General features: G+C 45.8%; 1 protein-coding gene across 1 annotated transcript in view; it reads left to right on the top strand.

The window, feature by feature from the left end:
- The window catches only part of tph1a (tryptophan hydroxylase 1 (tryptophan 5-monooxygenase) a), a 36,007-nt gene that overhangs the window by 5,585 nt on the left and 7,563 nt on the right, over positions 1-22,859 (top strand). The window contains exons 3-7 of the mRNA XM_070898655.1: positions 1,813-1,996; positions 6,137-6,237; positions 7,039-7,106; positions 10,009-10,205; positions 14,076-14,211. Coding sequence (XP_070754756.1) covers positions 1,813-1,996; positions 6,137-6,237; positions 7,039-7,106; positions 10,009-10,205; positions 14,076-14,211 — 686 coding nt within the window. The remainder of the gene's footprint in view (positions 1-1,812; positions 1,997-6,136; positions 6,238-7,038; positions 7,107-10,008; positions 10,206-14,075; positions 14,212-22,859) is intronic.

Genomic DNA, 22,859 nt, shown 5'->3' with positions numbered 1-22,859 from the left:
TAAATCGGGCTAATTCGGGATGCAGTCACATTGCCCAACTCTCCCGCTAAACCTGCCGTTGGTGCTGTTTACATTTTTGCATCTTATTCTTCATACAGCAGTCTCAGTGATAGCAATGATCTCAATCTTCCCATTTCTTCCACCCTGAACAAAAATATAAAAGTTCATCTCGTTTTCCCTTTAACAAGACTTGAGCGTGCTTAGTGAAGAGTTAACAAATAGTGAAAGCAAAATACTGCGGATCTGGAAATCTGAAATAAAAACCGAGAATACTGGAAACACGCAGCAGGTCAGGCCGCGTCTGTGGAGAGAGGATCTGGAGTTCTGCTCAATGGCCATCAACTTGAAACTTTGCCTGGAATTTTCTTCGTGGAGGCAGGTTGGGGGGGGGGGGGCGGGGGCCACTGGGCGGGTGGGAAACCCGGGAGGTGAGGATTCCTGCAGGTCCTGACCACCTTACTGGCGGGGCCTAATTTGAATGTGAAGCCTCATTTTCCTGCCCGTAGGCTGCCAGCTTGAGAGTCTGGCTTGCTGCGTGGAGGGTAGGCCTCAGTTGCGAGGGAGGGGTCAGTCCGGAGGGGGGTGGGGGTGGGTTCGGGAATTGGGAGGGGGTTGGAAAGCAGTGGCGGGGGCGGGGGGTGTTAAGGGAATCAGAATGGGGGAGAGAGGAATGGAGGTGGGGTGGTGGGGGCGGGGGGTTGCAGGATCGGCCAGGGATTGGGGAGGTCGGGGATCAGGGAGGTCGGGGATTGGCAGGCAATCGGGGATCGCGAGGGGGATTGGCTGACCGTCCCCCCTCCCCCCACCCACACCCCCGCGCTCACCAATGATCCAAGGGTGGTGGGGTGGGGGGGGGGCGAGGTGAGGAGGATCGGCAAGCCACTGGAGGATCATCGGCAAACTCATCACCATTGTTGGGGGGTGGTCTTGCGTGGGATGGGGGGAAGTCCTGGGAATGTGATTGGCGGCTCATGGGGGTTCTCCGATCGCGGGGGTGGGTTAGATAGGGATCCTGGATTCAGGAGGTAGGTATAAAGCCACTTACTTACCTCATATGCAAAATGGACCTCATTACAATATTTAAATTGAGGTAACGCACCCTGGGAGCGAGCTCCCGTCTCAACTCCGCCATAACCGGAGTGGGTAGGTTGGAGGTGGGGTCAGGTCAGGATTCCCATTTTTAACACTTTAACTGCCCCCACGATCCAAACTCACTCGTTTTTTAGGGGAAAATTCTCGCCTTTATCTCTGTTTCTCTTTCCATAGATGCTGCCCGACCTGCTGAGCATCTAAAATCAGAGCAAAACATTACAAAGCAGTAAAAATGGAAGAAATTCCACCTCAGGTTTTGATCACCCAGGGGCCCCGTTGGGACCCTGCAATCTGTGTAGTTGCCCCGTCGAGCAGATCAGACCCAGTGACTGGCCCCCACTAGCATTGGTTCTCCATCTCTGCTCGACTGCCCTGTATGGATTGTCCCCCTGAGGGCCCTGTAACCAGGGCAATTGCTTTATCTGGACCCTGAGCAGATTCAATCCCCAAACCAACCCTTTCCAAGCAGCCCCTGCAAGGCAAACACCACCCCTGTGGTCACTTGTTAAATCACAACTGGTCCCTTTTATTAAACCTTAGCTGAAGAGAACTATATGCCCTGAGATCCTAAACATGAAGCATTTCACAGTCAAATGTGACAAAGCACAACATTATATTTGAGGTAAAGAGAAAACATGCCAAATAATGTCTTGCTGTGTATAGTCAGCATTTCCTGTTTAAACCTCACAGTTTCACGCATTGTATCTTTTCACTCTCCAGGAGCAACATGCGAACCTGGTTCACATCGAGTCTCGAAAGTCCAAACGGAGGAACTCTGAGTTTGAGATCTTCTTGGACTGTGATAGTAACAGAGAGCAACTCAATGAAGTCATCCAAATTCTGAAAAGCCACGTTAATGTGGTCACTCTGGACCCACCTGACAACTCCTATGCACAGGGAGATGGTAAGAAACATGTCTGTGCATCACTGTGAGTATGTGTCTGTGAGTGTGTCAATGGTTATGTTAATATATGCATCATTATCACTGAGTGTATCCACATGTACGTCAGTGTGCCTGTGTGTCACTGATGGTGTATCAGTATCAGAAACCCTCACCTCGTTTAAGAGCTGGTTGGATGGGCACTTAAAGTGTAGTAACCTGCAGGGTTGCGGACCTAGAGCTGATAATTGGGATTAGACTGGATGACCTTTTGTTGGACGGTGCAGATATAATGGTAAGTACTGCAGGGAATAGAATACGGCCAGGGTGATCTCCTGGACTAGTTTCGATTGCCTGGATGGGTAGGAGAGGAATTTTCCCATATTTTTTCTCCCTAAATTGCCTGGGTTTTTATCTGGTTTTTGCCTCTCCCAGGAGATCACATGGCTCCAGCTGGGGTGGAATGTAGAATGTTTCAGTATAAGGGGTGTTGCAGTTGTGTGAGGCGGATTGGTTGGGCTGGGTGCTCTTTGCCTTTCCGTCATTGTTTATAGGTTTATATGTAGCCTCCAAGGCTGCTGACCAAGGGCCGTGTGGCTCTTTGTCGGTCGGCGCGGTCATGATGGGCCGAAATTGCCTCCTTCTGCGCTGTAAATTTCTATGTTTCTATATGACAATTTGAGTCAGTATCTGACAGTAAGTGTGTTAGTGTTTCAATGCATCAAATGGTCAGTGTTTCTGTGACACTCCTTGAGTACCACTGAATGTTTCAGTGTGAGTTGTTTGCACTAAAAAATATTTGGGCAATTTCTCCATTGTGAGCTATGATTCTGAATATAAGATAATGCCACATCTGTAGTATAGAATTTCATGACTACAGTCTGATAGTTTGAGCACATCCTTAAGTTAAAATAGTTAAAACAATGATTTTGTTTGTCACACAGATGTACACATTTATTCCATTTTTGTTGATGGTATGTATACTCTGGCAATCGTTTTCTGTTGCAAAGTGCTCTCTCCCTCTCTGCAAATAAATGTCACAAAATTATTGGTAAAATGATGAGCTCAAGAAGTGACAATATAAGACAAAACACCATTCTACAGCCTAAAATATATTATTATATAGCAATTAATAATACAATCTACAAAACGGTTGAATGTTGTCAGTGATGGTCATTGGTGAAACGATAATGAGCAGTGTTAAAAAGCCGGACCATCTCGGGCTTCACATTTTATTCATTTAATTCATAACACAATAACGTGATAAATGATAAATATATTATACTGAAACATTCTACACTCCACCCCAACCAGAACCATGTGATCTCCTGGGAGAGGCAAAAACCAGATAAAACCCAGGCCAATTTAGGGAGAAAAAATCTGGGAAAATTCCTCTCCGACCCATCCAGGCGATCGAAACTAATCCAGGAGATCACCCTGACCGTATTCGATTCCTTGCAGTACTTACCATTATATCTGCACCATCCAACAAAAGGTCATCCAGTCTAATCCCAATTATCAGCTCTAGGTCCGTAACCCTGCAGGTTACAGCACTTTAAGTGCCCATCCAACCATCTCTTAAAAGTGGTGAGGGTTTCTGATACTGATACATCATCCGTGACACACAGGCACACTGACGTATATAAATTACTATTTCACAATTATATGATAGACTTGATAATTAGAAAATAGAAGTATAAATACTAAAGAGAAATGTGTAAATCAAAGTGATAAATATTGCATGACATATATAAATAGAAATTTATTAACAGTAATTATAAATATATGAAGGATATGTATGTATACAAATATTTGAGGGTAATGTATTAACTTAAATACATTTTAATGGAACTGTACAAATATAAATTATTAATTTTACAGGTAAAATACTTATAAAATGATAAATATTAGGGTCTATAGTAGAAATAATACATAATATCAAAGAATGCAGGAATGGGTTATAAATATAATGTAAGATGTTGAAATATGAAATATTTCAGGTAAATAGAAATGAAAAATGGTACGATTTGTAGGTATAAATTGTACATATTAGAATATATATTAATCTAAATTTTATTGGGAACCTGTGAGATGGCACATATTACAGTAAAATGCTTAAATAACAATTAGATATTACAGGTAAACATGTAAATAGAAAGTATAAATTATAGGAACTGTTCCAATAGAAATTATAAATATTAGAGGAAATGCAAATTTTTAAAATTATAAATATTACAGGACATGTATAAATTAAAATTCTAAATATTGTACAAAATGTTAGCACAATTTCTAACTGTTACATTTCATTGAAAGGACAAATATTATAGATAGTTACAAAGTTATCAAGTGAAATGATAAGCATTATAAATATTAAGTATAAAAAAACTTAAATTTATATAGTACCTTTTTAAAATAGTAAAATGTCCAAAAGTGCTTCAGTGTTCAATATCTGTCTGCAACAATAGTCAAAGTCAAAGTCAAAGGGGATTTTGGAGGTGGCCTGGGATGTAGTGAAGTGAGGGGTTTACGCAGAGTATGGGGGAGATAGTTAAAGGCTCTGATTGTACGGAGCGTCAGGAGAGTTGGAAGAGTGGAGGAGACAAACCAGGATGTAGGGCTGGTGAAGGCTGCAGATGCTGATGGAGTGAGACTATGAAGGGATTCAAAGATGAAGACCAGGATTTTGAGCACTGAGGGATGGGGAACCAATGGAGTGTTGCAGGACACAAACTGGGATAAGGGTTATGTTGCGGTTGATGAGCTGGAGAGGCTGGAGGAGGCTCAGGTATTTTAAATATTGCAGCAAAATGTGTTAATATATTTGAAAAAATATAATACATTTCGAGAAAATGTAGGAATAGATATGAATGTTGCGCAACTTTAAGCTCAGTGTCTATCTCTATATAAATATGGAATATTAACCATCTGTTATATCTGTGGCTGTCTTTATATAAGAATGGAATATTACCCCTTTAATATCTGTGGCTGTCTCAAGTTAACTATAAATATTACCTATTTGTAATCTCGGTGCCTGTCGATATAAATATGGACTATTATACCGTTGTAATATCTGTGTCTGTCTCTATATAACAATGGAATATTACTGTTTGTAATCTCAGTGCCTTTGTCTTTATAAATGTGGGATATTACCCTTCTATTATATGTCCTTTATATCAATATGGAATATTAATTATCTGTAATCTGAGTGCTTGTCTCTACATAAATCTAGAATAGTACACATTACATCGCTGGTATCTGTCTCTGTCTCTATAAATATGGAATATTACTCTTCTGTAATGTGCCTTTCGCTCTATAAATATGGATATTACCTGTCTGTAATATGTGTCTGTCTCTACATAAATATGAACTGTTGTCCCTCTAAGTCTGTTTCTCTCTATAAGTATTGAATATTATCCCACTGTAATATTTGTGCCTTTTTCTTTATAAATGTGGAAAGTTACCTGTCTATAATATTTCCCTGTCTCTATATAAATATAGAATATTACCCAGCTGTAATCTCAGCACTGTTCTGTGTAAATGTGGATTCTCTTCTGTCTGTAATCTCTGGGCCTGTCTCTGTCCAGAGCAGAATTCTTATTTTTACCTATTTGTGTTCTGATATATTGTGCGATATTAGTTGTTTTCATGTCTGTCACAAAATGGGGGATATGGAATATGATACAAAAATATCTGTGATTGCCTTTACACAGATATATAATATTATTGGGCTTGGTTTGGGTGTGACTCTGTAGAATTGTTGAATTTAACCTGCTTTAAATCCAAGTGCTTGTGTACCGACGTGCAAATCTATTTTCAATTCTAGGTCTGAATGCCGAGACGGAGATTTGGGCTGTTTTAAAATGTGCAAATCTACTTTCAATTCTAGATCTGAATGCCGAGGCGGAGATTTGGGCTGTTTTTAAAAAAAAATATATATATATGTCTGTCTCTCTGCCGACTGAACAATATTACCTGTTACTTTTTCCAAATGAATGTGGTTACTTCCTGAAGAAGCTATAGAATCCTAAACCTCATGCAAATATTGCTTCGCTGACATTTGTGTGAATGGTGAGGAGATGCTGTCTCTCTTCCCGAGTTATTTGCCTGTGGTGATAATGGAGACTAGACCTGCTTTGTAATGTAGTTATTTGTCTTTCTGCACAGATGTGGAAATCACTTCCTGGTTTCCAAAGAAGATTTCTGATCTGGATAAATGTGCAAACCGGGTGCTGATGTACGGCTCGGACCTGGATGCGGATCACCCGGTATAGGATGGCTTTCTTATTTTGCTGAGGACTTGTGCCCCTATCTCTCTCCCTTCTCCTGTTTATTTTCTTCATCTCTCTTTGCAGACTTTTCATCAAATAATGGTCATGCTGGTGCTTATTGCACTCTTTAGTTGAGAACTGGGAAGTGTCCCTGGCAGCCGGACATGTTTGATAGAGTGGATACAGAGAGAATGTTTCCACTTGTGGGGAAGAGTGTAACGAGAGGCCATCAATATAAGTTAGTCACCAAGAAATCCAATGGGGAATTCAGAAGGAACTTCTTTACCCAGGGAGTGTGTGAGAATGTGGAACTCGCTGCCACAGGGAGTGATTGAGGTGAATAGTATCGATGCATTTAAGGGTCAGTTAAACAAGCATATGAGGGAGAAGGGAATAGAGGGTTATGCTGATAGATTTAGATGAGGAAAGACGGGAGGAGGCTCGAGTGGAGCATAAACGCCGGCATGGACTGGTTGGGCCGAATGGCCTGTTTCTGTGCCCTATATCCTATGTAATCTTATGCAATGTTGACAAACCCCCTCCCAATGGATCAAGAAGAACATCAGTTAATTCACAACAGACCAGGGATTGAATGTGGGACCTTCGGGGTCTGAGTGGCCCAGTGCTAAACCTGACAATTCCTTCACCTGCTTGGCTTTTTGAGGTGCTTTTTGGCACACTTTGAGTACAATTATTATTATTTAAAGTTTCTTTTCATGATTACTGTCCTTGCTAAGGGCTACAATGACTTAGAGAATGACTGACTGTTTCCTTATGTGTTTATTCTGCTTTCAATAGGGATTCAAAGACAATGTCTACCGTAAAAGGAGAAAATATTTTGCTGATTTGGCCATGAGCTACAAGCAGTAAGTAAAAGAAGAAAGAAAGCAAGCCGTATTTATATAACACCTGTCACAGGATGTGCCAAAGTGCTTTACAACCAATGAAGTACTTCTGAATTGTAGTCACCGTTGTAATGTGGGAAACGCGGCAGCCAGTTTATGCACAGCAAGCTCCCACAAACAACAATGTGATAATGACCAAATAATCTTTTTTTTTTTAATGATGTTGATTGAGGGATAAATATTGTCCAGGAAATTGGGGAGCACTCCCAAGATCTTGTTCAAGAAAGTGCCATGGAATGTTTTACGTCCACCTGAAAGAGCAGACAAGGCCTTGGTTTAACGTTTCATCTGAAAGACGGTAGTTCTGACAGTGCAGCACTAAGTGTCAGCCGAGATTTTTGTGCTCAGGTCTCTGGAGTGGGACTCGAACCCACAACCTTGTCACTCCGAGACAAGAGTGCTGCCATTGTGCCGCAGCTGACACACGTATGCTCACAACAGTCCTGCAATATGCACAGCCTCCGTTTCTTATTCCCTCCGATGGAAAATTATTTTATTTTAGTTTTACTGTATCAAAATGCTCACTTACAGTTACATGACCAGTGATGCTACCTTTTATACTGTTCCTCTGCCATCCTCCATCTGTAGAAGCTATTGCAGGACAGGCAGGGGAAGCTGGAGCAACTTTAAAACATTTTTCTCACATTGAATTTTTGCTCATCACGATGAGGGATATTGAGGCTGGGGATTGGATCACTTTCAATTTCAGGCACCCAGTGTCAGCATCAGACATTCACAAATCCAGTATAGCACCATTCAGACAGAGTAAAGTTCCATCTGCACTGTCCCATCAGGTTAGGATCGGCCTTATTTAAATACAGCCCAACGGTAGGTCGCAAATTAGCAACAGTGTGACTGTTTCCCATTCTCCAAATCAGCCATCCGATGGCCATCCTGAATGAAATTCCATATTTAGCGCCTATTCTGTACCTCATACCCACTTATGGAATGGATGGAGACTATACAAGCTAGTTTATGGAGAACCCTTACAGACAACAGACACAGGAAGCTTTCACCCAATCTGTCTAGGCCATTTTCAAACCAGGATAGCAGAGATTAAAGGCTGATGCACTTAACCCAATCATAAGAACATAAGAAATAGGAGCAGGAGTAGACCATATGGCCCCTTGAGCCTGCTCCGCCATTCAATACGACCATGGCTGATCCAATCATGAACTCAGGTCCCCTTTCCCGCCCGCTCCCCATAACCCTTTAATTCCTTATCAGTTAAGAAACTGTCTGTCTCTGTCTTAAATTTATTCAATGTCCCGGCTTCCACAGCTCTCTGAGGCAGTGAATTCCACAGATTTACAACTCTCTGAGACAAGAAATTCCTCCTCATCTCAGTTTTAAATGGGCAGCCCCCTATTCTAAGATTATGCCCTCTAGTTCTAGTCTCCCCATCAGTGAAAATATCCTCTGTATCCACCCTGTCAAGCCCCCTCATAATCTTACACGTTTCGATAAGATCATCTCTCATTCTTCTGAATTCCAATGAATAGAGGCCCAACCTCCTCAACCTTTCCTCATAAGTCAACCTCCTCATCTCCGGAATCAACCTAGTGAACCTTCTCTGAACTGCCTCCAAAGCAAGTATATCCTTTCTTAAATATGGAAACCAAAACTGCACGCAGTATTCCAGGTGCGGCCTCACCAATACCCTGTATAACTGTAGCAAGACTTCCCTGCTTTTATATTCCACCTATTGTATTTTGTATTTGGAGACTGGGTGGGATAACATCAGTTCTAGTTGTACAGGACTGGAAAAAGGACAGCTGTCTCAGCAAATTTGACACTGGTTGTTCCTGGGAACACAAATAGATTTGATGAAAAATATTGCATTAACAAAATACTCAGAAGTTTCATACTCCATAGTATGATGGAACGCACAGAATCTTTTTAGGGTTGATGTGGCTCCAAGTTGACATGCCTGGTGATGGGTGTTCAGAACCAAATTAGCCCTCTGTGGCAGACTTAGTATTCTGATCCCTGAAGCAGGCACATGGGCATGACTCCCGGGCATCTTGCCACCCAATTTCCTCCCCCCATGTTTTCTGCCCTATTTGGGGTAGGATCATGGAGGGAAATCTGTCCCTTATTCTCGTAATCTGATTAAACTTTACCAGTCCTATTTGGAAAGATAGCTTGGCTAAACCTTCCAACCAAAACTACCTGAGTTTTAAGGACATGCCCTATTCTTATGCGTGATGTAAGATGAAGTTACCACAGAAGGGTAACTCCATGTTATGGCATCGGTTCACATCCAGTCAGACTAACAATTTACAAATCTCCTCTCTATCTATTGGTTGTAAAAGTCCTGCACAAAATAAGTTTGGGGCACTTTGGAATAAACCTAGTGAACCTTCTCTGAACTGCCTCCAAAGCAAGTACATCCTTTCGTAAATATGGAAACCAAAACTGTACGCAGTTATCCAGGTGTGGCCTCACCAATACCAATGCCAATTCTGAGTTGGCATGAGCCCACACCATAAAACTGTCCCTAATTTGTCCTTACAACAGGCATTAAATTGGCAATCAGAATTAGCGAGGCCACAAGATGGTGCATTTAAGGTTGGGAAAAGACCAGAGAAAGCTTTAGTTTGCATCTGGTGTTGCTTTACCTGACCTGGGGGCCGTTGATGCAGACAAGGAGAAGCATAAATTGAATAGCGCTTCCTTTCCCCAAGGCTAAATATCCCTCACTCTGAGCACAACTATCTCCACTGAAAATCATGAAGGAATTGTTATTACATGGTATAGCTAGCAGTAGGATACTGGGGGTTGGGATGGAGTGAGATCCAGCCCAACTCCTGACGGCTGGGGAATTGGATCATTCGGGATTAACTGTGACCTGTCTCTGCAGTGGTGACCCCATCCCACGGATAGAATTCACAGAGGAAGAAGTGAAGACTTGGGGCACCGTTTTCCGAGAGTTGACCAAGCTGTATCCGACCCATGCCTGCAGAGAATATTTGAAGAATCTGCCTCTGCTGACAAAGTATTGTGGCTACAGGGAGGACAACATCCCTCAGTTGGAGGATGTTTCCAGTTTCCTAAAGGGTGAGTCATAGAGACCACGATACCGTGGGCACATATTTCTCCTCTTTTACATTTCGATGAGAAAATTGCAGAGTAATTGTATAATTTGTAATATTAGCAGTGGATCGTAATTATACCAAAGACATGATATAACATGTCTATCATAATTTCTGCCCTTGTGTGCTGTGACTGACTCTCTCTGTAGTTTGGTGCCTTGTGTGACTCTATCTGTGATTTGACGCTATGAGGTTTGTTGTCTTAAGTCACGGGCTCCCTGGCTGGTGCCATCAATCACGTTCTCTGATTTGGTGGCGTAAGTCTCTCGCTCCCTGCTTTGGTGCTAAAAGTCACTTCAAAAAAAATTCATTCACAGGATGTGGGCGTCGCTGGCAAGGCCAGCATTTATTGTCTATCCCTAATTTTCCCGAGAAGGTGGTGGTGGCTTGCTGTGCCATTTCAGGGGGCAATCAAGTGTCAACCACATTGCTGTGGGTCTGGAGTCAGATATAGGCCAGACCGGGTAAGGACGGCAGATTTCCTTCCCTGAAGGACATTAGCTGGGTTTTTACAACAATCCGGTAGTTACATGGTCACCATTACTGACACTAGCTATTTTTTATTCCTGATTTATTTAATTAACTGAATTTAAATTCCCCAGCTGTCATGGTGGGATTTGAACAATTTGACGTCAGCATCATGTACAATCAGGATCTTGCCTTTACTGCTCAATGGTGGGACCTGGGGGGGGTTCCTTGTTATATGAACTGGATGCAGTGATGACATGTGCAGACTGATTAACACTTTAATTTATATTTGGCCTTGTCTCACTAATGAGCTGGTTTAATTTACAGTGGACAAACAAAGTAACATTAATCGTACAGCTCACCTTACTTTAACTGCATTCTGTAACACGCCTTGTAACAAAGACAACAATGACATATGTCACACTGTCACTGTTAGTGGAACTTTTCTGACCAATGGTTCAGTAAACTCCTTAAAGAATTCCAGTAGGTTTGTAAAGCGTGACCAGGGGTCCCCAATGGAGTGCACTCTATGCGGGAGTCCTCCCACTATTTATTGGGGACTTGGTCTGGAGGGTGGTGCACGGAGCAGTACTGCACAATAGATTTTTAAGTCGGTTCACGGACTCCCAGGCCGCCTGCAATTTCTGCGTCTATGTTAAATGTGTGAGGTTGCAGCCCCTGTTCCATTATTTGAAGGGGCTGCTCCTCAAATTCTGGTTGCACTTCAGTCCCATGCTTCTGATCTTTGGGCACCCTGTGCGGAGGGGAGCGGGTAGGTCGGAAGGCCTCCTCGTAGGACTGCTCCTGGGTATGACCAAGGAGGCTATCAGCCGGTCCAGGCAGCGGGCGGTCGAGGGGGTTGTTCAGCCCGACTGCCTGCCTCTCTTCCGCGGTTACATCCGAGCCAGGGTGTCCCTGGAGATGGAGCAGGCGGTGTCCACCGGTACGCTCGCGGCCTTCCGCGAGGGGTGGGTGCCGGAACGACTGGAGTGCATCATCACCCCCAGCAACCAAATTTTAGTTTGATTTAAATTATGGCAAAAAGTTAATTGGTTTAATTGTCGGTCTTAGTGCTCCCCGTTAATAAGGGGGCACTTGATTTATAGTTTTACAAAATAGTTGTAAAGCATGACCAATACTTCTGCACTCCTACTGTGAGCACACTCCATGCCAGGGGCCCTCACAATATATGTCATTAGACTGACTGTAGAAGTTTTGAGATGCAGATGGTGGGTGACATCACCCATTGTTCACTGATCCCAGCGCCTGAGCATCAGGATCAGAAAATCCAGCATGTAGAATATAAAAGCAGCAAAATACGATTGTAGTTATAGAGAGCACTAGACAGACCTCGGTTTGGAGTATTGTGTTCAGTTTTGGGTACCCCAATTTAGGAGGAATACATAATCCCCACAGGCAGTCCAGCTGTAATTCAGGACAGTAGCTGGGATGAAGTAATTGAGCTGTGTGTACATGATGAATAAATTTGGATTATATTCTTGAACAAGGTGGCAATTGATCCCAAATTAACTGCCTTCTCTGGGAATTCCATGTATCCACTAGTTGATAGGAAAAACATTGTGGGAATATGATTAACGTATCCACATCCTGAACTGGAGTAGCAGCAAATGCAGGAAAAAGTTCTTTGCACTAAGGGTTAGTAACATAGAAAATAGGTGCAGGAGTAGGCCATTCGGCCCTTCGAGCCTGCACTGCCATTCAATAAGATCATGGCTGATCATTCACCTCAGTACCCCTTTCCTGCTTTCTCTCCATATCCCTTTAGCCGTAAGGGCCATATCTAACTTCCTCTTGAATATATCTAACGAACTGGCCTCAACAACTCTCTGCGGTAGGGAATTCCACAGGTTCACCACTCTCTAAGTGAAAAAGTTTCTCCTCATCTCGGTCCTAAATGGCCTACCCCTTATCCTTAGACTGTGTCCCCTGGTTCTGGACTTCCCCAACATCGGGAACATTCTTCCTGCATCTAACCTGTCCAGTCCCGTCAGAATTTTATATGTTTCTATAAGATCCCCTCTCATCCTTCTAAACTCCAGTGTATAAAGGCCCAGTCGATCCAGTCTCTCCTCATATGTCAGTCCTGCCATCCTGGGGTTGTGAGAATATATTGTAGAATCAATTGAGTTCTTTAATGGGCGAGAAAGTTACTTGTTTATGGAAAGTAAGGGTATTCTGAGATATGGAGAAAGGACAGGGAATTGGGATTAAAAGAGATAAAGGAGTTGCCATGACAAACAAAATGCCAGAGCAGGCTCGATGAGCTGAATGGCCTATGACTGATCCTTTTGACTCAGAATGGAATGGGCCAAATTATCTGTTCTCATTCCAGATGTTGTTCTGTTCTTAAGTTTTTAAAATTATGAATGAAGTTGAAAAATTTGTTGCAGGCAAATTGTTGACATTGCTAAGGTTCAAATGTTGGAGACACAAGGAGCGTAAGAGTGAAAGAGGAAGTTGGATGTATTTTTAAAAGTCAATGTATTGCGGAATGAAATGGGCTGGAAGGGCCATTGTTGTGGATGTAACGGAAGGTTCAAGGGACAAGTAACTGCATTTTTGGAGGGAAAAAAGGGGATTGAGAGACATGATAGGAGCAGCCAAAGAAGGAGCGGTGAGTGGCAGCCCAGGAGCAGCGTGGAGACCACTACAAGGTACAGCGCGAGCTGGTGCAGGAGGGCAACGGCAGCGAAAAGTGACGTCAGCAAGGTCCAGGTCAGTGATTGGAGCGTGGGCAGGTACAGCAGCGAGGTCGGGGCGAAGGAGTGGCGAGAGATTGTGGAGGGCTGTGATCGGGGCCCAGGGGAGGCATGAGTTCAGGGCCAGGGACCCAGGGGCAGCACGGGCCAGCCCACACTGCGATATGTGCGCGCACTAGGTCTGTGCAGCAGAGCTGGTCTCCAGTCGCCTTGGTTAACCCTTGCCACTGGACCAAGACCTAGCTCTGTCCAGCCCGTGTGGTGGCTGGTGTGCAACGGTCACCCCACGTTAAAAAAATCCACGCACAGGCATCTTCCACCCTTCAGGATGTAGTTTGGGTCCTTCATTGAAAGACCTGTGAACTAGTCCTTTTTTGGCGTGGAAGCAAGTCTTCCTCGATACGAGGAACTGCCTACGATGATGATGATGATGAAGGGACAAAAGGGAGTTAGATGGGGTTATTCTACACAAAAAGGACCGACCTGTTGACCCAAATGGCCTTGTTGGGTGTCTAAAATCTTTAATTTCTTATGAACTATGAATGAAGTAATCCTGTGTTAACGTATTCATGCCACTCATTTAATTGATGAAGTTATATCTTTTTCTCTTGCTATTACCACGGTAACACTTTGCTCTCACCTTTCAGAACAGACTGGGTTCACCATCCGACCAGTGGCTGGTTACCTGTCTCCCCGGGATTTCCTGGCCGGGTTGGCATTTCGAGTGTTTCATTGTACTCAATACGTGCGGCACAGTTCAGACCCACTCTACACCCCTGAACCGTGAGTCACTCACTGCTGTACCTGGGCCCAACACTCCACAGGGGGCAGTAAGAAAGCATGATGTGGCTTACAAGGAGCAGCATATTCATTGAATACAGTAAAAGTCAGAGAGATCACAGCTTCTTTCAGTACATTACAAATATTTGGGCTGCTGAAAATATAGGATTTTCCTTTTAAATCGCCCACGCCCGATCCTTAGCGGTGTCCTGGTGGTTGCGTCTTTTTTAACCATCGGAATACCGCTTGTGCGCGCTCCCGTGGTTTTCGGGCGCTCCATGTCGGTGGCGGTGCAGCGGGTGGCGGTGTGTGGCAGGCGGAGTGTAGTGGAGAGAGACTGGGGGGGGGGAGAGAGAGAGTGAGACGGGGGGGGGGGGGAGAGAGAGAGAGAGAGACTGGGGGGAAAGAGAGTGAGATTGGGGAGAGGGAGAGAGAGAGAGAGAGAGACTGGGGGGAAAGAGAGTGAGATTGGGGGGGTGGGGGAGAGGGAGAGAGAGAGAGAGAGAGAGACTGGGGGAGAGAGAGAGAGAGAGAGAGACTGGGGGGGAGAGAGAGAGTGAGACGGGGGGGGGGGAGAGAGAGAGAGAGAGAGTGAGATTGGGGAGGGGGAGAGAGAGAGAGAGAGAGAGACTGGGGGGAAAGAGAGTGAGATTGGGGAGAGGGAGAGAGAGAGAGAGAGAGACTGGGGGGAAAGAGAGTGAGATTGGGGAGAGGGAGAGAGAGAGAGAGAGAGAGAGACTGGGGGGAAAGAGAGTGAGATTGGGGGGGTGGGGGAGAGAGAGAGAGCGAGAGAGAGAGACTGCGGGGGAGAGAGGGAGAGTGGGGGTGAGAGAGAGAGAGAGAGACTGGGGGGGGGAGAGTGAGACTGGGGGTGGGGGGAGAGAGAGGGAGACTGGGGGGGGTGGAGAGAGAGAGACTGGGGGGGGTGGAGAGAGAGAGACTGGGGGGGGGGAGAGAGAGAGAGGCGGGGGTGGGGAGAGGGAGAGAGAGAGAGAGACGGTGGGTGTAAAGTCCTGTCCCCTCAGTACAGATTCACACGAGGCATGTAGTGAAGTCAAGGTCACTCTGGACCTGCACCTTTATTTCACAGCTCTGGAATGCTGCACTTGCCTGAGACCTGTCCTTATATACCTGTCTCTTGCAAGTGCAACCCTGGTGTTAAGGTATGCTGGTGGTTACAGGGCATATCTTATTACAGTCATGTATAGCATGCTAGGATACAGTTATATATAATAATGTAAGATGCAAGACATCACCCTCCCCCAAGGTCTTATTGTCTTTATAGGTTCAGTCTCTCAGGTGGTCTACGCTCTCGCGTGGAGCGTCTGAGTTGTGGTTCAGTTGTTTGCCTTGGTGTCTGTTTTTCTTTGGGTGTGGTTGCTGGTATCTCGCCTGGGCTGTCTGTTTCGATTGGTGTGATTGTTGTTGACTCGCCTGGGCTGTCTGTTGGGATTGCCCTGTCCTCAGGTTGTTCCCTCTGTCTGTCCACCAGCTGTGGTGCGAGTTCCACATTGTCGTCTGCCTCTGGTTCCGCAGTGTTGTTGGTAAATCTGCTTTTGACTTGGTCTACATGCCTCCGACAGGTTTTGCCATTGTCCATTTGTACTACCAGTAGCCTGTTTCCTTCCTTGCCTGTTATTGTCCCTGCAAGCCATTTGGGACCCCTGCCATAGTTTAGTACAAACACTTTGTCCCCTATCTCAGTCCATCTCCCCCCTCGAATTTCTGTCATGGTACTCAGTCAGCTTACGGCGCTTTGCCTCAATGATTTCGTGCATGTCTGGGAGGATTAATGAGAGCCTTGTTTTTAAAGTCCTTTTCATCAACAGTTGCGCGGGGGGGATCCCAGTCAGTGAGTGCGGACGAGATCTGTATGCCAGCAGCAGTCGCGACAGGCGACCCTGCAGCGTGGGACCTTGGATTTTAAGCATGCCTTGCTTAATGATTTGCACTGCTCTCTCCGCCTGGCCATTGGAGGCCGGCTTGAACGTTGCCGTCTTGACGTGATTTATGCCGTGGTCAATTATAAAGTGTTGGAATTCTGCGCTGGTGAAGCACGGACCATTGTCATTGACCAATATGTCAGGGATTCTGTGCGTTGCAAACATGGTTGCGAGGCTCTCCACAGTGGTGGAGGTTGTACTCGAGTTTAAAATGGTGCATTCGATCCACTTTGAAAATGCATCTACAACTACGGGGAACATTTTACCCATGAATGGGCCCGCATAGTCTACGTGCACCTGCGACCACGGTTTGGTAGGCCAGGGCCAGGGGCTCAGGGGAGCCTCCCTGGGGGCATTGCTGAGTTGGGCACAAATGGTGCACCTTCGGACGCAGAGCTCCAAGCCCGTGTCAATACCAGGCTACCAGACGTGGGATCTGGCTATGGCCTTCATGAGAACGATCCCCGGGTGCTCGCGGTGGAGCTCCTGGACAAATGCCTCTCTGCCTCGCAGAGGCATGACTACTCGGCTGCCCCACATCAGGCAGTCTGCTTGTAGTAATAGCTCATGCATGCGCCTGTGAAACGGTTTTAATTCCTCGGGGCAGGCATCGCGAGCCTCTGCCCAGTCATCGGTTAGGACACATCTTTTTACTAAGGATAACGTGGGGTCGCTGGCCGTCCAGGCTCTGATTTGGCGAGTCATCATGGGCGAACCTGTGGACTCAAAGGCATTGATTGCCATGACTATCTCACAGTCCTGTTCATCAGACCCTTCCGTGGTCGCCAGGGGTAGCCTGCTGAGCGTGTCGGCACAGTTGTCTGTGCCTGGTCTGTGCCTTATGGTATAGTCGTAGGACGCCAGCATGAGTGCCCACCGTTGAATTCGCGCCGAGGCGTTGGCGTTTATTGCCTTGCTCTCGGATAGGAGGGACGTGAGGGGCTTGTGGTCGGTTTCTAACGCGAACTTGGCTCCAAAAAGGTATCGGTGCATCTTTTTGACACCGTACACGCACGCGAGCACCTCCTTCTCTACCATTCCGTACCTGCGCTCCGCCCGCAAAAGTGACCTGGAGGCATAAGCTATGGGTTGTAATTTGCCCGCACTATTGACATGTTGCAAAACGCACCCGACCCCATACGCTGACGCATCGCATGTGAGAACTAGCTTTTTACCAGGATCAAAGAAAGTCAAAACACTGTTGGAACACAGAAGGTTGCGTGCCTTATTGAAGGCGCGTTCCTGGGCGACCCCCCAAAACCAATCGCACCCCTTCCTGAGTAGCACGAGGAGAGGCTCCAGCAGCGTGCTTAAGTTCTGCATAAAGTTCCCAAAGTAATTGAGTAGCCCGAGAAAGGCGCCACTTCTGAGACATTTCGGGGCCTGGGTGCCAGGCGAACTGCTTCTGTTTTGGACTCTGTTGGGCGGATTCCATCAGCGGCAATCCTTCTGCCCAAAAATTCAACCTCGGGTGCGAGAAACAGGCACTTGGATTTCTTGACTCGTAGGCCTACCCGATCCAACCGCTTTAGTACTTCCTCCAAATTACGGAGATGGGAGTCGGTGTCCCTGCCCGTGATAAGTATGTCATCTTGAAATACAACCGTCCCCGGGATGGACTTGAGCAGACTCTCCATGTTGCGCTGGAATATGGCAGCTGCCGACCTGATGCCGAATGGGCATCGATTGTACATGAAAAGGCCTCGATGTGTGTTGATGGTGGTGAGTAGCTTGGATTCCTCGGTCAATTCTTGCGTCATATACGCAGATGTGAGGTCTAATTTTGAGAAAAGTTTACCTCCATCCAATGTGGTAAATAAGTCCTCCGCTACGGGCAGCGGGTACTGGTCCTGTAAGGAGACTCTGTTTATGGTAGATTTGTAGTCCCCACAGATTCGTACGGATCCATCAGGCTTCATGACTGGGACGATGGGACTTGCCCAATGGCTAAATTCCACAGGTGATATAATGCCTTCCCACAGAAGCCTGTCTAGTTCGTGTTCAATCTTTTCCCTCATCACATAGGGTACAGCTCTGGCCTTGTGATGGACCGGTCTAGCATCCTGTGTGATGTAGATTTTGACTTTGGTCCCTTTGAAAGTGCCCACACCTGGCTGAAAGAGATGTTCAAATCGCTTTATAACTGTTGAGCAGGAGGTCCATTCCTCTAATGACATGGCATGGACATCATCCCATTTCCAGTTTAGTTTTGCCAGCCAGCTTCTCCCCAGCAGTGCTGGGGGGTCTCCGGGGACAATCCACAGGGGAAGTCGGTTCACTGTCCCTTTGTGTGTGACAGAGAGCATGGCGCTGCCGAGGACTGGTACGATTTCTTTGGTATAGGTCCTTAGTTTGGTGTCGACCCTTGTGAGTTTTGGTCTGTCTCTTTTATGCGGCCACAGTTGTTCAAATTGTTGAGCGCCCATGAGAGATTGACTCGCTCCCGTATCCAGCTCCATGTTGACAGATATCCCGTTGAGTAGGACCCTCATCATTATAGGAGGCGTCCTGTTGTTGGAGCAGCAGCCATTGATCGTGTTGACCCGCTGTACATCGGTGTCCCGGGTAATGTCCCCACCATCTTCTGGTCCGCTTTCCGACCCATCCGATTCGTATACCAGCTGAGCTGCCGTTTGTTTGCACATGCGGGCCAAATGCCCTGTATATTCACAATTTCTGCAAATAGCCTGCTGAAATCGACATCCCCTTGACGAGTGCCCACCCCCACACCTCCAGCACAGACCTGTTCCATTGTTCAAAGTGTTCCCAAAGAATGAGCTGCGTCTGGCTGATCTCTCTTGAGCTTCTCTCAGTTTGTAGTTGATTGCTCCCATTGTGGGTTGATGAGGTGTGAACGGCCATTCCTGTGGCCCTTGATGGCTTCTGCCTGCTGTCGAGAGCCTGTTCTCCTGGTTTTGTCTGTGTGTGGGGGTAGCAGCTTGTTGAGTGCTGTGAACTTCTTGTTCCGATATTTCGTTAGTTGTCGTACCTGCATTGTAAATCAACCTCGTTTCTTCTTCCCCTACCAAGAATGTCTGTGCAACCAGTGCTGCTGCCTCTAAGGTCAGGTTCTTGGTCTCTATGAGCTTTTGGAATATGCCTGCATGGCCTATTCCTTCAGTGAAAAAGTCTCTCAGCATTTCTCTCCTCAGTTCATCGGAGAACTCACATAAACTAGCCAACCTCCGAAGTTCCGCCACGAAGTCGGGTATGCTCTGGCCCACACAGCGTCTGTAGTTGTAGAACCTGTGTCTGGCCATGTGTAGGCTGCTCGCTGGCTTCAGGTGGTCTCTTACCAGTGTGCTCAATTCTTCAAACGACTTGCTTGCTGGTTTCTCGGGTGCCAACAGATCCTTCATTAAAGCGTATGTTTTCGAGCTACAGCTGGTCAAGAGATGGGCTCATCTTTTGTCTGCCTTATCGTCGCCTAACCAGTCATTGGTTACAAAGCTTTGCTGGAGCCTTTCTATAAAGTCCTCCCAATTGTCTCCCACATTGAACTTTTCATCTGATCCGTTGTTCACCATTCTGTGGATTCTGAAATCCCGTAACTCGTCGCCACTGAAAAGTCCTGTCCCCTCAGTACAGATTCACACGAGGCATATAGTGAAGTCAAGGTCACTCTGGACCTGCACCTTTATTTCACAGCTTTGGAATGCCGCACTTGCCTGAGACCTGTCCTTATATACTTGTCTCTTGCAAGTGCACCCCTGGTGGTAAGGTATGCTGGTGGTTACAGGTCATATCTTATTATAGTCATGTATAGCATGTTAGGATAGAGTTATATATAATAATGCAAGATACATGACAGTGGCGGGGGGGATGGGTGGGGGAGAGAGAGAGACTGGGGGGTATAGAGAGAGTGAGACGGCGGGGGGGGGGAGGGAGAGAGAGAGGGACGGGGGGGAGAGAGAGAGAGAGAGAGAGAGAGAGAGAGAGAGACTGGAGGGAGAGAGAGAGTGAGACGGGTAGGGGAGGTAGAGAGAGAGAGACGGGGGGGGAGAAGAGAGAGAGAGACGGGGGTGGAGGGGGGCAGAGAGAGAGAGAGGCTGGGGTGGGGAGAGAGAGAGAGAGGCGGGGGGGAGAGAGAGGCGGTGGGGGGGCGGGGGAGAGAGAGAGACTGGGGGGGAGGGGGAGAGATTGAGACGGAATGGAGGGCGGGAAGTGAGAGAGAGAGACGGTGGGGGGAGAGAGAGAGTGAGACGGGGGGGGGGGAGGGCGGGAGAGAGAGAGAGGCGGAGGGAGGTGGGAGAGACCTTGGGGGGAGGTGGGAGAGACTGGGGGTTGAGAGAGAGACTGGGGGTGATAGAGAGAGACTGGGTGGGGGAGGTGGGGTGGTGAGAGAGAGAGAGACTATGTGGGGCGGGGGGAGGTGGGAGAGATTCGGGGGTGAGAGAGAGAGACTGGGGGGGTGAGAGACTAAAGGAAGAAATAAGGCTCCATTAGACCATTTATATTATTGCCTAACACTAGAAAATACTACAATCCATTTAAAAATGCATCAAACTGTGGAGAAGTATAAAGATCTGTTTAATATCAAACAAACCTGTCAGATCTGTGTCCATACTGCCCACTTAATATCCAATTAAGATCCAGTAAGACCTGCTTTTTCAGGACAGTATTACGGTCCGGTGGTAAATGGATCTTAATGATGAAACTTACATTTTGGGTGGTATGTGGGTGGACAGTATCGAATACCGCCCGGCGGTAATGACTGTGGAATTTATCACCGGGCAGTAAATGGGCGATTTGAGAGGAAACTCTAGCCCAATATCTCTACCAAGATTTAAGAATGAGTCCTAACATTTAGATGCATATATTACGTTAGAGTCTGAGTGACAACTGTCGGTGCTTTTCATTACCTGTACGAATAGAGGCCCAAGAGGAACAGCTTATCAAATTCATGTGGGCAACCTGATAATTAATTCATTATTATTGGCACTGGAAATATAAAAATTGTATTCCGATGCTCATCATGTATTCTGTTGATAACATACATCGGATAAACAGAATTAAAAATTTATGTCAAACTTTAAATGCCAACTGTCTTGCTGTGAGGTTTGTGGGTTATTTCTAATGTCATACTTGAACAATTTTTCTCGTAGCATGTATTCTTAATGACATAATATTTATAAAATTAAGTTAGCTTCAAAATGCAGAGTAGGAGTTGAGGTAACATGGAGAGTAGGGTGAAAGGTACGAAGGTTTTAGACCATGTTTATAAGGTTGGATGTTGGGTAGAATAGAGAAAGAAATACCTGGCAGATTGTACGGCAGGATGTCGGACAGGATTTAGGATAGGATGTGTAATAGGATGCAGTATAAATCAGGATACAGGATGGGACGAACAGCTACTATAGGATAGGATGTAGGGTATGGTTTGGGTTTGGTATTGGGTAAGATACAGGGTAGGAAGTAAGCCAAGAAAAAGAGGTAGGACAGAGGGGGAGTAGGATAGGAACAGGGTGGAGGATAGAATATTGTTTCTTTAATATCTTATCACAAAATGTTCTGCCTGGAAATATTTAACAAATAAAATATGTAACAGGATGTGAGAATCAGAAAATCATGTGAAAACAAACTTGATATTCACATTTATCATTAGATATTTTATCTGTGAAATGAGCAGCTGACTATAGAGATGAATCTGAGGAAACCCAGAACAAACCAACTCCATAACACAACCCCACAGATAAACCCCATAACACAACCCCACAGATAAACCCCATAACACAACCCCACAGATAAACCCCATAACACAACTCCACAGATAAACCCCATAACACAACCCCACAGATAAACCCCATAACACAACCCCACAGATAAACCCCGTAACACAACCCTACAGATAAACCCCATAACACAACCCTACAGAAAAACCCCATAACACAACCCTACAGATAAACCCCGTAACACAACCTCACAGATAAACCCCATAACACAACCCCACAGATAAACCCCGTAACACAACCCTACAGATAAACCCCATAACACAAACTCACTGCCTCACAGATAAACCCCGTAACACAAACTCACAGATAAACCCCATAACACAAACTCACTGATAAACCCCGTAACACAACCCCACAGATAAACCCCATAACACAACTCCACAGATAAACCCCATAACACAACCCCACAGATAAAACCCATAACACAACTCCACAGATAAACCCCATAACACAACTCCACAGATAAACCCCATAACACAACCCCACAGATAAACCCCATAACACAACCCCACAGATAAACCCTGTAACACAACCCTACAGATAAACCCCATAACACAAACTCACTGCCTCACAGATAAACCCCGTAACACAAACTCACAGATAAACCCCATAACACAAACTCACTGATAAACCCCGTAACACAACCCCACAGATAAACCCCATAACACAAACTCACAGATAAACCCCATAACACAACCCCACAGATAAACCCCAGAACACAAACTCACTGATAAACCCCGTAACACAACCCCACAGATAAACCCCATAACACAAACTCACAGATAAACCCCATAACACAAACTCACTGATAAACCCCATAACACAACCCCACAGATAAATCCCGGAACACAAACTCACAGATAAACCCCATAACACAACCCCATAACACAAACTCACAGATAAACCCATAACACAACCCCACAGATAAACCCCATAACACAACCCCACAGATAAACCCCATAACACAACCCCACAG

The sequence above is a fragment of the Pristiophorus japonicus genome, chromosome 14, assembly GCF_044704955.1.
Source record: "Pristiophorus japonicus isolate sPriJap1 chromosome 14, sPriJap1.hap1, whole genome shotgun sequence".
In the NCBI taxonomy this organism is placed as follows: Eukaryota; Metazoa; Chordata; class Chondrichthyes; family Pristiophoridae; genus Pristiophorus; species Pristiophorus japonicus.
Note: the sequence above shows the minus strand (reverse complement) of the source record. Positions and strands in the feature narration are given on the sequence as shown.